The sequence below is a fragment of the Periplaneta americana genome, chromosome 5 (assembly GCF_040183065.1).
Source record: "Periplaneta americana isolate PAMFEO1 chromosome 5, P.americana_PAMFEO1_priV1, whole genome shotgun sequence".
Taxonomy (NCBI): domain Eukaryota; kingdom Metazoa; phylum Arthropoda; class Insecta; order Blattodea; family Blattidae; genus Periplaneta; species Periplaneta americana.
Genome location: NC_091121.1, coordinates 170,891,477 through 170,906,796, shown reverse-complemented (window position 1 = coordinate 170,906,796; position 15,320 = coordinate 170,891,477). Strand labels below are relative to the sequence as shown.

At 33.3% G+C, this 15,320-nt stretch overlaps 1 protein-coding gene across 1 annotated transcript in view; it reads left to right on the top strand.

Moving 5' to 3' along the window:
* Positions 1-15,320, top strand: part of LOC138700278 (potassium voltage-gated channel subfamily KQT member 1-like) — a 677,493-nt gene that overhangs the window by 641,924 nt on the left and 20,249 nt on the right. Inside the window, exon 13 of the mRNA XM_069826783.1 lies at positions 6,259-6,416. Within this exon, the coding sequence (XP_069682884.1) occupies positions 6,259-6,416 (158 nt within the window). The remainder of the gene's footprint in view (positions 1-6,258; positions 6,417-15,320) is intronic.

The window sequence follows — 15,320 nt, the reverse complement described above, 5'->3', positions numbered from 1 at the left end:
TTAATCCAGTCCCTAGCATCATATCTCACCTCCCTCAAATACATTTTTTAATATTATCCTCCCATCTACGTCCCGGCCTTCTCAAAGATATTTTTCTCTCATGTCTTCCAATTAACACTCGATATGCATTTCTGGATTCGCTCATATATGCTAAATGCCCTGTCAATCTCAAACATCTCGATTTTTATATTTATATTTTATATTTTCTTTTACAATATCGACTTATGTTTTTCCTTGCATCACTAATATTTTAGATAATTTTTGCCATTATTATTGCCTCATTAGCTGCTGTTTGATAATAATAATAATAATAATAATATAATAATAATAATAATAATAATAATAATAATAATAATAATAACCTTCATGCCCCTAAGTGCCTTCATGGCATGTATAGGGGATACTTTTACCTTCCTACCTTAATAATAATAATAATAATACCGGTAATAATAATAATAATAATAATAATAATAATAATAATAATAATAATAATAATACCGGTAATAATAATAATAATAATATTAATAATAATAACAACTTCCATGCCACCAAGTGCCTTCATGGTGTGTGCAGGGGATACCTTTACCTTTACCTTTACCTAAATAATAATAATAATAATAATAATAATAATAATAATAATAATAATAATAACAACAACTTCCATGCCACCAAGTGCCTTCATGGCGTGTGTAAGGGATACCTTTACCTTTACCTTTACCTAAATAATAATAATAATAACAATAATAATAATAATAATAACAATAACAATAACAATAACAATAACAATAACCAGGGAACGGATTTATATGGACTAAAAATATATGAAATATGTAAATATATATGTAGTTATTTTTACCAAAATATGGAATTAAATATGGATTTTTACCAAAATATGGAATTAAATATGGACTTAAAATTATAAAAAAATGACTATGTACGTTAAATATTGGTACATTTTAATCAAACTAAACAAAAAATATAATGGACGTACCTTATCTTCCAATGTAGTTTCAACAAAACACAATTTTTATTGTCTGTTACCATAACAATAGGTTACAAACATTTCTTTCAAGTGCTGAAAAGTGAATCTTCTTCTATTGTCTCTGAGGATAGATTTATACTGACTAAAAGAGCGTTCGACGTCACAAGAAGTAACTGGTACATAATTCAATTTCACAATGTCTGCTGGGGATAAGTCCAAGTTAATCTTCACTGTTGATTCACCACTCATCACAGCAACAACCTTTTGTAGTTCTTCATATCCAGGGTTTTTTGAAAGTACAGTGTCCACCTTAGCTCTTACTGCATCTGCAACTTTACCTCTACCACGATTCAGTTGTTCCACAGTACTATTTATAATTTCAAAACTTTCAGATAGTGAAAGGTGCCTATTTTGGAGACTTTTGAGCGTTTTTATGATGCATGAAAATGTATGCTGAATGTGAGCTAAGTCATTCTTCACACTTATGTCACAGGTAACTGTTTTCGCAGTATCAATTGAGACTGCATCTTCAGAGTCCAATGCAAGGAGAACATTGTTAATAGAGTCTATATGTTCGGCATAATATTCAACTGCTTCTAGCCATGTACCCCATCTAGTTAAAATTGGCTTTGGTGGCAATGGAATTTCAGGGTACATTTCTTTCAACACGTTAACTCTACTGGGAGCTTTGAGAAATACTTTTTTCACTGATGAAATCAACAAATCTACTTTAGGGAAATTGTCTCTGACCACTTCTGCCACACGATGAAATGCATGCGCCACACAAGTAAAATGAGTCAATTTAGGATATACAACAGATAATGCTTGTCCAGCTTTGACCATATAAGGGGCAGCATCGCTAATAAAGAATAACACATTATCGTACATAATACCCTTTGGCCACAGGATACCCATAGCTTCGTTGAACAGTTTAACTATAGTTTTGTTATTGCACTTTTCTAGAACATCACAATGTAAAAGAATTCGTTCAGAATATTGTTCACTTAACAAACCGATAACTACATTACCAACAAGTCTACCTTCTTTGTCGGGAGTCTCATCAATGGAAACCCAAATTGAACTATCTTTAATTTCATCTCTTATCTTCTGTATTGTCTCATCGTAGATGGATGGAGCATACGTCTTCCTAAGTGTTGACTCATCCGGGATTGTATGTTGAGTATATTTTTCAAGGAATTCCCTGAAGACCTTATTCTTTAGTTTGTAGAGAGGAATATCAGCAGAGATGAGAGAACGGCACAGGTTGATGTTAAACTCAGATCTTACATTCGATGTTGTTGGTTGTGTTAAAAACAATTGTCTCTGCTTGGAATTTAGTTGTTTGTTGGCCTGATGTTTACTAGTTGTAATGTGTTGTTGCACCAGGAACTTTTGTGTAGATGATACTGCACACTGACACAAATTACAAAATAATATTTTATTGTCAGTTGATAAACCATCTTCTTTAAATTCTGAAATGTAACTTGTTAGTTTTGATTTTAAATTGACTGAATGACGTACTTTTGGCATATTTACCGTCTTTATAGTATGATTTACAAAACTGAACCTATGTGTACTCTGACTGGCATTTAACTGTTGAGCTGCACAACTGAAGTCTGTTAAAAATTTTAAATTAAATTAATACAGTTTTGTAACTTACTTTCCCATTGTTGATAGGACTGCTAATTTTCAAATAACTCTGATGTTAAAGGGATTACTGAACATGTGTTTAAATCTCTATTGTTGAAATGTATTTTTAAAAGTTAATGGAATTTTGTTTTGTTTTATTGTTAAACCTAATATAATATGGACTGTTTTATATGAAATATGGAAAATATATGGAAATTAACGAAAATATGTACTAAACTCTAAAATATGGAAAAATATGGAAAATAAAAGTAGGATTTTTCAACCCTACACATTGTGAAACATAAAGATAATGCAAAATATAAATTATATTAGCTTTATAAGTAAATATGTATTTACATATAAATCCTTTCCCTGACAATAACCTTCATGCTCCCAAGTGCCTTCATGGCATGTACAGGGGATACCTTTACCTTTACCTTACTTACTTACTTACTTACTTACTTACAAATGGCTTTTAAGGAACCCGAAGGTTCATTGCCACCCTCACATAAGCCCACCATCGGTCCCTATCCTGTGCAAGGTTAATCCAGTCTCTATCATCATATCCCACCTCCCTCAAATCCATTTTAATATTATCTTCCCATCTACGTCTCGGCCTCCCCAAAAGTCTTTTTCCCTCCGGTCTCCCAACTAACACTCTATATGCATTTCTGGATTCGCCCATAAGTGCTACATGCCCTGCCCATCTCAAACGTCTGGATTTAATGTTCCTAATTACGTCAGATGAAGAATACAATGCGTGCAGTTCTGCGTTATGTAACTTTCTCCATTCTCCTGTAGCTTCATTTCTCTTAGCCCCAAATATTTTCCTAAGCACCTTATTCTCGAACATCCTTAACCTCTGTCTCTCTCTGAAATTGAGAGTCCAAGTTTCACAATCATACTGAACAACAGTAATATAACTGTTTGGTAAGTTTAAATTCTAATTTTCAGCTTTTTTTGAGAGCAGACTGGATGACAAATGCTTCTCAATCGAATAATAACAGGCATTTCCCATATTTTTTTCTGCGTTTAATTTTCTCTTAAGTGTCTTTATATTTGTTAGTGTTGCTCCAAGTAATTGAATTTTTCCACCTTTCCAAAGTACAAATTTTCAATTTTTATATTTCCATTTCGTACAATGTTCTGGTCGCGAGACGTAATCATATACCGGTACTTTATTTTTTCGGTGTTTATTTCCAAACCTATCTTCAAATAAAATTTCCTTTTTTCCCTAATCGTTTGTGGATTTTCTCCTAACATATTCACGTCATCTGCATAAACAAGCAGCTGATGTAACCCGTTCAATTCCAAATCATCTCTGTTTTCCTGGAGTTTCCTAATGGCATATTCTAGAGGAAAGTTAAAAAGTGAAGACAATTTATTGTAATATTCATTAAAAATAATTTTATGGCAAAACCTACAAATTGTTGCAGTGGCTCTTTGTAACAACAAACTGCTCTAATAGCAGTAGAGCATAGATACAATAAAACTTATTTCATTAATTTCCACACTTATTCATTTTTTTTAAAGACTTTCCATGTTAATTCATTTCTGTTACATGTTTTTTGTTTATATGATATATATTGTCAGCATCAGTATCGGTATCTGTTATGGTGTGCCTTCACATTCCTGTATTTAGGTCACACCATAACTCTCTATTTACATTTTCTTAGCATTGTATTGCTATTCGGAAGGTATGTTAAATTAATATTTTCCTAGTACTTATCTTACATTCCTTTGATTACTGGCTATTAATGCACTAATCTTAATGTTCTCCTTTTCTTAATGCCATCTATAATATTCTCTACCTCTTTCTATCTTTGTTTAATTATTAATTCTATCTTACATTTTCTATCGCACAGTTTTCTCCATAACCATAATTTCTTTCTCTAATATCTATAATTTCTACTTCAAGTTGTAAAATTTCTCTATTTGCTTCTCTCTCTATTTTCCCTGTTCCACTTAATCATTCTGTCTTTGTCTATTATTATACTTATCACTATTCATCACCTCATAGATGCCTTTTAGTTTCACTATCCCTGTTAACACTACAAGTTACACTCTTTACTATATCCTACTTTATCTATCACAACTCCAATAGATTCTGTGAGATTCCTCACTAATATTAATAGCATCAAAATGACAATAGAAGAAAAAGCACTGATTCAATATGAAAACTTATCAGATTACCACGAAACAATTGGCATTCATACAGTCCTCTCTGTAGATTAAAAGCTCAAAAAAGTTTCATATCCATGGTTCAAGAATTAAAATAGAAAATCAACGTCCCGAATTTAAAAGAAAACTTACAAATTAAACCAAACCCTTTAACTCTATTAAATATAGAGTAATCTAAATTTAACACAAGAAATACTGAAATCAGAAGTAAACACTGAAATAATGAAACAATTGTCTTTAGAGACAATTAATATTAGATATCCTCCACAAAATTGGCTTCATTTATACACCGATGGATCCTTGATCTCCAGGGAACAAGGTGCAGGTGTTACGTGCTGTCTCTTCTCACTTTATAGATCTCTTGGATATGGAACAACAAGTTTTGATGGAGAAATCATTGCAATAAGTGAAAGTCTCAGGAATCTTCTCTGCCACATCAATAAATTTAAAAATGCAATTATATTGTCAGACTCCAAAACAGCTATTCTAACAGTAGTCTCTAGGCACACACCTTCATCTCAAATAGCAGAAATAAATAAAATGCTCTCTCAACTAATAACACTCGATAAAAGAATTGTATTCCAATGCATACCATCCCATTGTGGAATCCTGGGAAACGAGAATGCTGACGCTTTAGCAAAGAAGGGTAGCACTGCTACTTACAGACCTGTTACTAAATCTACGTATTACTCTGTGAAAAGATTTATTAAATCTACATACTTAGACTTCAACAAACAAAATTTGATAACATAATCTCAAGGGAAAAAATGGAACTCTCTGCATCATAATCCACAGTTGATTCCTGATTTACCACGCAAATCGTCTGTAGGTGCATTTAGATTGGCAACAGGTCATGACTGTTTGGCCAAGCATCTGCATAGAATTGGAATATATCAGTCCCCTAACTGTCTATTGTGCAACTCAAATCAAGAAATGCATTCAGAACATGTCAAAATCTGTGCGTCATTGGCTAACCATGACAATATCTTTGAAAAATATTGGAGTGCAAGAGGTCAAATGACTTTACTGTCAAATGCCTGGCATTAGAAAACAACAACTTTATCTATCACAACTGTTTGCCCTAGTAACATCCTTCATTTACCTAATATTTATGATTTATCACTTTTAAGTTGTACAGTTTTCACATTTCTTCTCGATCTTCCTTCCAGTTCCACTTTATCGCTCTTTCTAAGCCTATTTTTTTAATATATTTATCACTATTCATTGTTTCCACAGATTCTTTGTAGTTACACTATTACTATACACACTGTAAGTCCTGAGTCTTCAATTAGTTTACTGTTCGCACATCTTCAGCTCATCACTGCACTTGCTAATCTCAGCCTCACATTTTTCAATCGCCTTCTCGTATCCACAAAGTTCAACTCGGTTTTACCAGATCTTCGACATGAAAGCTGATGCCGTAGCACTGCCAATCACCAATGTGTTTGTTTTCACAATGTTTTCAGCTCGATTCCCTCCCAATATGTATCGCCACTGTCATCGGAAGATGGAGGCTCTCATACTTATCAACATGAAGGAGAAGTGGTAATAATTGTACCGCCTCTGAACGCATCCTTGGATGATGAACAGGAGCAAGGCAGCCCTAGGACAACAGAGAGCACAAGTAAGCGCGAAATATATTTATTAAGAATATAGACATGTTTATGACAGACATTTTGTGTTAGTGAATTTATTCTGTTGCTGTCATTGTAATGTAAATATTTTAATTATGTGTCATTTTACAGTCTTCAAATACTCAATTTTTATTATTTGGTACATTAATACCTTTCATGAAATCAGTTTCAGTTAGTCTACTGAAAAAGACAGAAAGAAAGAAATTATATGCATATTGAATAATTTCAAGGGAAAAATTATTCCGTGGCTGGATATCGATCCTGAGAACCTTCATACAATGAAAGAGTAATGGAACAGATAAAAATTCTCTCCGGCACCGGGATTTGAACCCGGGTTTTCAGCTCTACGTGCTGATGCTTTATCCACTAAGCCACACCGGATACCCACCCCGGTGTCGGACAGAGTCGTCTCAGTTTAAGTTCCAACTCTTGGGTTCCCTCTAGTGGCTGCCCTCTGCACTGCGTCATAGATGTCTATGAACATAGGACCGAAGTCCACACATGTGCTGAGGTGCACTCGTTATGAGTGACTAGTTGGCCGGGATCCGATGGAATAAGCGCCGTCTTAAATCACGAAGTGATTTTCGCATATCATATATATTAATTCATATATATTATTATTTTATATGTACCGAAGTACATATGATATTTCCATGCAGATATTCTGCGTCATCATAAAATGAAAGAGTAATGGAACGGAGAAAAATTCTCTCTGGCACCAGGATTTGAACCCGGATTTTCAGCTCTACGTGCTGATGCTTTATCCACTAAGCCACACCGGATACCCATCCTGGTGTCGGACTGAATCGTCTAAGTGTGGACTTCAGTCCTACGTTCATAGACATCTATGACGTAGTGCAGAGGGCAGCCACTAGAGGGAACCCAAGAGTTGAAACTTAAACTGAGACGATTCTGTCCGACACCAGGATGGGTATCCGGTGTGGCTTAGTGGATAAAGCATCAGCACGTAGAGCTGAAAACCCGGGCTCAAATCCCGGTGCCGGAGAGAATTTTTCTCCGTTCCATTACTCTTTCATCGTATGATGACGCAGAATATCTGCATGGAAAAATTATATGTACTTCGGTACATATAAAATAATGTATCTGAGACCCTTCGCTTAGTGCACGAATGCTTTACCGACCGAGCTACCTAGGAACTACACCCGAAATTATTCAAGTCTGCTTCAGAGGGAGTTTTACCTGAAAGCCAGATTTGCATAATATATACGTCACCAAGTACATCAATAGAAAACCACAATTCAAGTCACACAGTGTTTGTGTGCACTCAAAGTTGGGTTTCTGGCGCCTTGTCAGCCCACTTGAGTTGTGTAGATATAAAGGGAAAAATTGGGCGGTGTCGGGAGTAGTTCCTGGGTAGCTTAGTCAGTAGAGCATTTGTGCACAAAGCAAAGGGTCTTGGGATCGATACCCGGCCCTGGAACAATTTTTCCCTTGAAATTATTCAAGTCTGCTTCACAGGCAGCTTTACCTGAAAGCCAGATTTTGTAACATATGCATATTGTTTCACAGTAAGAATTCGCATTTTGCACCTGTTTACCCCAATTATACACCACTCTGTTACATATATATTCTTCCTTTAAAATCTTTGTTATTGCCCAATAAAAATTTATGTTATTCCCAAACTATTTTGAATACAGGAAAATTATTATATTTATAGTTTACAGCTAGCTACATCTAAATGTAAAAGTAAGATTTTTTTCTCTCTCAGTTACTTTATGACTAATTACTTCAATTTTTCAGCGGCAATATGGAATGATGTCACAATATGTTATTTTGGTGTAGTTGTCAGATCAGTTCCTAAGCATTTCTAAGTAATGTAGGCCCTGCCATGTCGATAATATTCTAATATCCTGTTCATTCAATACGTGAAAATTCTCTATGAGGTACTATTGAGTGTCAGCCTATTATAAATAGGTACTGATACCGGTAATGAATAGGCCTACTCTGATGGTTTTAATTTGAAATATATTGTGTATTTTAAGAGAGGGAAGTTTAAATGTAATTACTGTATGCCCTCACTGGATAAGCCGTGTACTTCTTCATATACTGAATAATCTTTGTTCCTTAAGGCAGTTGCTATTATAGATCTTATAGGCCTAGATAATTTTTATGTGTTGGGCGAACAAAAACTCAAATAATAAATCAATATGACAAAATCCAATTCTCAAGTGACATTTAGTTCACAAATACATAGGTATCCTATATACCATGTGTATTTCAAACTATAATACATAGAAAATTAACATTGCCGAGAAATTCATGTATAAAAAATTTAAAGTGGGATTTCAGGTAGTGTAGTAAATTAGTAGGCCTTGTAGAAAAAAAGTATCTACTGATTATTGCCAACTTATCACACATGATCCTTTGACAACATATTATCAGTTTTAGGTTAGGTGATTCAAAATAATTATATCATTGTGTTACTTTATTTCAATTCTGTATTCTATTTTAAAGATTTTTTTGTCATTAAGTTAATTTTTTCACAAAGACACAAATAAACAACAATTTTAGCTATATTATTAAGTTTAAACAAGTCTGATCGTATTTTGGGATGGAACTCGTCTACCAGGAAAGAGTCCAGCAAGTAGGTCTCATATCTTTCTCGAAGAATTGTTTCCATACAGTACAATAAATAAAATATTTTCTTTTGTAGTATAATAATCCATTGTTTCAAGATTAATACCATCAAATAGTATTTTAATTGGCAATAATCAGTAGATAGTCTTCTTTTCTACAAGGTCTATTAATTTATTAAGCCTACACATGGCCAGCTACATCAAATTTCACTTTCAATTTTTTATACATGGATTTTTTGTGGCAATATAATTCCCTATGTACTATAGTTTAAAATAAATTATATATATATATATATATATATAGTTTATAAGTATATATTATTATTATTTTAATATTTAAGCACTTGACATATTGTCATTCACTCTCTTGCTTCCCAATACAATGTCGTTAAGTTCTGACCACAATCACTTAATTTTGCACATTTGGTTAAATGTTTTTTGTTCATGATGGAGCCACTTTCATGACACAGGGGACACTCTGAAGATGGGAGGATAGAAATTCGGTGTAAGTGGGCAGCTGAACAGTCATACCCAGTAGTCATCCGGAAGATTGCAACAGCCTCTCTTCTTGGTTCATCTGGTACTGATGAGTAGGGAGCGGATTTTTATGTGCTAAAAAATTTAAATATATTTATTTTTTATGTGCTAAAAGTACAAAAATATTTGCTAAAAATAAAAATAATATTTTTTTAAATATAACAAAAAACCTTACTTAGCTTGAAAAAAAAATGTTACTAGCTACTCACCAATCACACTTGAGTATCAGTTGCTAGTAATTGTCCGAGAATTGCAGTGAACAACAAAGGTCATTTCCAAATTCTCCATCACAAATGAATGCCGATTATCTCTGAACAACGACTTATACTGTGAAAACGATCTTTCCACTTCAGAAGACGTCAGACATGCATATTTAAAGAGAGGAATGTCACAAACACATACACCGTCAATTTCACCTACAGGCACACCCTCCAATACTTGAGAACTTTACAAATTTTTTTATATCCACTGTTTTGCCGTGAATGCACACGTGAAGCAGCGGCAATGTGCTTGTTTCCAGACAAATGTTGGATTCCCTGAGAGCTCTGATCTGCACTTACTGATTTACCACATGGTTGGCAAAATAACACTTTTCTGTCGGTGGTAAAAATGTTTTTAAATTCATCTACATATTGCTGAAGACGCGATCTTAAACTCGATTTGATTTTAGGCATCTTAAGAGGCTAATATACACACGTCTTAACGTAAAAAAAATGTTTCTAGCTACTGACTGACAATGTCGGAGAAAAGCTTCCTATAGTGATGCCACCACGTCTACACTACGCAACTTATGCTTAATGTCCGATAACGGGGAATCACAACAACATCTATTTCCTCACTTCATAGGCATGAACGAGAGACGAGAGATTTGTTTAAATTAAATAATGTTTATATCCGAGCTCTTATCCGTTGTGTTTCACAAACAAAGCGCGGAATGAAATCATCTTCAGCAACAATAAATATTCCTAATTAAGTGTTGCAAAATCTCTCCTTCTTGTCCATGTTAATTTATTCTCATATAATAACACTGATATGCTGCCTAGCAGTTCTCAGAACTTGAGGCAATACTATTACAAAAATGAATCACGGATACACCACACAGCCCATAGAAAACGAAGCAACCAAGAATTCTTAAAAAGATAACTTATATCTGAGTGATATAATTGATTTAGTTTTAAAATATCTAAAAGCTCTTGTAAAAAATTATTTAAGCAAAAAAAACTCCAAGATTTATGTGTTTATAATAGATTTCCTGAAAATATGTATTTACATAAATTTTTTTGTGAAAATATGTGTTTTTATGTGAAATAAAATTCGGGTTTTAAACTTGAAACTTGTCATTCGGAATTTCTAACTTTGTTAATTGTATTTTATCATACACAAGAAAAATATTTAATTACATAGTAATCCACTCCTTACTGATGAGTTGTCGTCTATTAGATTTTTCCCTCACAAGATATTTGATTGAGGTGTCTCAGTTCGTCTTTGAATTTGCCTTTAATGATATGTTTAATTCCAAAATAAGAAATCGTTTGTTTACTTAATTGTTGAATTTTGGTTCCTTTTTTGGCGAGTAAATCTGCCCTTTCATTACCACCAAGGCCACAGTGAGGTGGTATCCATTGTTTAATGATCGTCTTCTTATTTTTCTGCAAGAGTTTAATTTCATTTTGAATGTTCTTCATCTGATAGGTTTTCGGATCATGGATTTTGGCTATTGCTTGTATTGTAGCTCTGGAATCACAAAATATAACAGCTTTTGGAAAATGTTTATAAAGTTATTCAATTGGTTTAATGCAACTCTGATGAAATTCTCACCATGTTTCAGTTTGAATTATTTATCGAACATCCATCATAAATAGAAGAGACTTGACACAAACAATGAGAACTTGATACGAGTAGAATGTAGCAGTGATTGAATGAAATAACAGGTGAAACCGAAATACTCAGTGCAGGTCCACTCGACAATCATTTTTTATGTTTCAGGTACTATAAAAGCTAAATGAATAACTGTTTCATGCTTAATATACATACATTACACTTTATAAAACACTATTCAGAATATTGAAATAGCTAATAATTACATGTAAAAATAATATCAAATTTACATAATATTTTTACAACTGTAACAAAATGTACAATTAGTAAAATATCTGCATGATTCTTTTGCTGGAATGTTCTAAAGACCTACATCAAGGACATAGTCCAGGATCTCTTACCTATTCCTTCAAGAATTTTTTTTTTCTTAATCGTTACCTTCAATTATAAGATTTTCTAAAATTTTTTATTAAGAAAAAAATATTTCCTGAAGGAATAGGTAAAAGATCCTAGACCAGGTCTGCACAAGGTTTGCGCTCTCCGAGCCGGCTCACAGCTCATGACCAGAATGCAGATATTAGCTGCGCTCTGTATAAGGGTGGACTGGAAGAAGGGGTGATCTCGTACAAAATATACACAAAAAGAAGTACTATTACGGGTGCTTATGAAATGAATTCCCTTTCAGTGTTTGCAAAACTATCTTGGACTATTATTAATTAATAAAGAAATATTTATTTTACAGAAGTAATAGAAATTCTATAACTACTTAAATGTACAATATCATTTTGTTATATTTTTATTTATCAGTACACCAAAACGAGGTTTTATGCAGTTGGCAGCTGAAAGGAATAGTAGCATATTGATCATAATGAAACATCAGTTACAGATGTTCGATGTCTGCCTTTATTAAAGTTGATTATAGAAAACAGTTGCTCACAAATATAAATGTTGAGCCAAACATAGCAATCATTTTCACAGCCAGCTTATGTAGTCGTGGATATTATTGCTAATGTTTTGTCTTGTAAAACTCAAGCAGGCTAGTAGCATTATTCAAACGATCTGTAGCCCTTAGGTCACATTGAAGATCAATAAGTTCGAGCTTAAATCGTTAAATGTTAAATGTTATGTTCCATCTTTTAGATTCCTCCATACTGTACTGTAGCAGTAGGTAAGCAACGTTAAACAGTTACTGAGAATAGGCCTACACACTGCACTCCACTAGATAACTGCGTAGTCGTTTCCCTCTCTTCTACCTATAGCAAGTCTGTGTCATTCTGATGTATCTTCCTCTCCGTTTTGACGAGCGGTAAACACGGCTCTCCCGCTCTGAAGGAGAGCGCGTGCTCGTTGAGCGCTGTTTGTGCAGGCCTGTCCTAGACTATGTTGTTGATGTAGGTCTTTAGAATATTTCTGTAAAATAATCGTGAAGATATTTAATTAATTATATATTTTGTTATGTAAATGCTTTACAGTTGTAAAATAATTATGCAAATTTGATATTATTTTACAGGTAACTATTAGCCATTTTAATATTTTGAATTGTGTTTTATAAAGTGTAATGTATGTATATTAAGCATGAAAATTTTTGTACATTTAGTTTGTACAGTAGCTGAGCTATAAAAAATGAATTTCACTAATTTTTTGCAATCAGTGGTGTACCTCCCTCCTTAAATTGTTGTGTTACTTAAGAAGATCAAAAGATCTTACCTTCTTTCATGTTTCCCGATATAGACAGAACAGTGTTTAAAATAAGATCAAAACAATACTGGTAGTTGAATAGGATAGAATTCTACTGAGCATTACATTAGAAACATAATTATTGTGACATCATTTGTTGCTGTTGCATTTGTGTACTTTTATTTTCCATCTTCCTTGCTTGCAGCTAATTATTTAATACCGGTAGTTAATACTGTTGCGTAGATATAAAGTAATTTTAATGGTGGTAGTGATATTTAGGTTTAATTAATACTTTAGACAAATAAAACATTCTAGAATAGAAGTTTACCGGTATACTATGTTTTCCACAGCCTCCTATGATGATTGCTCATCTTCAACTTCCCTCTGACGACACAAAGTCAACAAGTAATAAATGACTGGATTCGGCAAATTTTATTATTGTGAGTCCTCAACGTAATGTTGCATTTGTTTCAGTGGCTCGTTTCTCCCCACTTTCCAATCACTTCATTTGTACAATTTGTTCTGTGTTTTCCTGATTGCCTCCTAATGGTTTTTCTCTACCAATTTCGTGTAAGCAGACACCCTTGGTCTGAGATATGCACCAATATTGTTGATATCTATGAAGTGTTTGTTTATGTGCACTGTGAATTAATAATACTTTCTGAAAACTTGTGGTGAAGCATAAATGTGTAACTTTATTGCATTGTAACATTTTTTAAAACTCGAGAGGAAACTAGTCCAAACTACGAATTCAATGGTGTTGTAATTCTGCAAGAACAATGTTGTAAATACCTAGAAGTATATTTAAACTCCAAACTTTCTTGGGGAGAGCAGCTTGATAATATTACGGGTAAAGTAAGGAGGACACTTCACTTTATTATGAGAATCTTGAAAAAGGCTAGCCCCAAATCGAGGTAAATAGCATATCTAACGTTATTGCGACCATTAATGAAATATGGAATTACATGTTGGGATCCCTATAGAATATATCAGATAAATTCCTTAGAAAGAATCCAGTATAGGGCAGCTAAATTTGTTAAAGGTAAAAGAGGAGACGGGAATGATAAGATAAAAGAACTTAAATTGGAAACATCGGCAAACAGACGTAGAAAAACTAGAATAACATCATTGTACAGAGCACACCTAGGTAAAAAAGTATGGGGTAAACATAACAGCTCGGTTAAAGAAGCCAGTGTACTATGATGGGAACAATCGTGATTTTAAAATCAAACGTAGGAAACAGAAAATGAATGTAGGTAAATTCTCATTTTTAATTCGAACTATAAATGATTGCAGCTGTTTTTGAAGGCTGTCCTTCATTAAGGAGATTTAAAAATAAATTTAAAAGTTGTGTATAAAGTGTAAATTAAAAAAAGAGACGTTACATTACTTAAGGTGACATGTATTTACTTAGCCTGACGAGTTATTTCCTTGGTTTGAACTGTAACTTATTTTAAAATAGCTCGTAAGAGGGTCTTAGACTACCATTTTAATGTAGTTCTGTTTATAAGTGTGAATAAGGGTGTAACTGTTTGTCTTATTTAAACTGTTGTATCAGTGAAGCGTGATGAGTCAGTGAAGTTATGGTTCACAATGGCAGTGAATAGTTTCGATCAGTGATAATTTATAGTGCTCTATAGTGTCAGTGAAATGTGTTATATAGTGTCAGTGAAATGTGTCCTAAAGTGTCAGTGACATGTGTCACAGTGCCAGTGCAGTGAGTGAAATGTGTCATAGTGCCAGTGCAGTGAGTGAGATGAGAGTGAAGTGGAAGGTAATCAGTATCAATGTGAAACTTATGTAGGGCCTATACATGTATGGGGTTGTAATATAAAATTAGGTTCACTTATTAACTAAGTTATTTTATGTATTATTATTAATGTATTATTGTGTATTATTTTTATTGTATGTAATTAAGTTACCACTGCCACTGGGTGTTTGCCCACTTGCAGTGTAAATAAATGCATATATTGTAATAATACGACCCTCACAAGTATTAACATTGTAACTCACTTTCTTCCATTTTTCAGGAGAAGCAAATGAAGTTTTAAAATAATCGAGTAAATCAGTTTATACAGATAGTAACAATAAGATTTTACATACGATTGGGAAGGTTTAGAGCTACAATGATAGTACTGGAAGAAAAAGAAACAATTTAAGACCATATTAACTAGCATAACTCAAAACCATAAAAAATCGAGTTACAATGTTAGTATTTGGGAGGGTCGAATAATTTTCAAATTAACTGGTAATTTTATGGCTTGA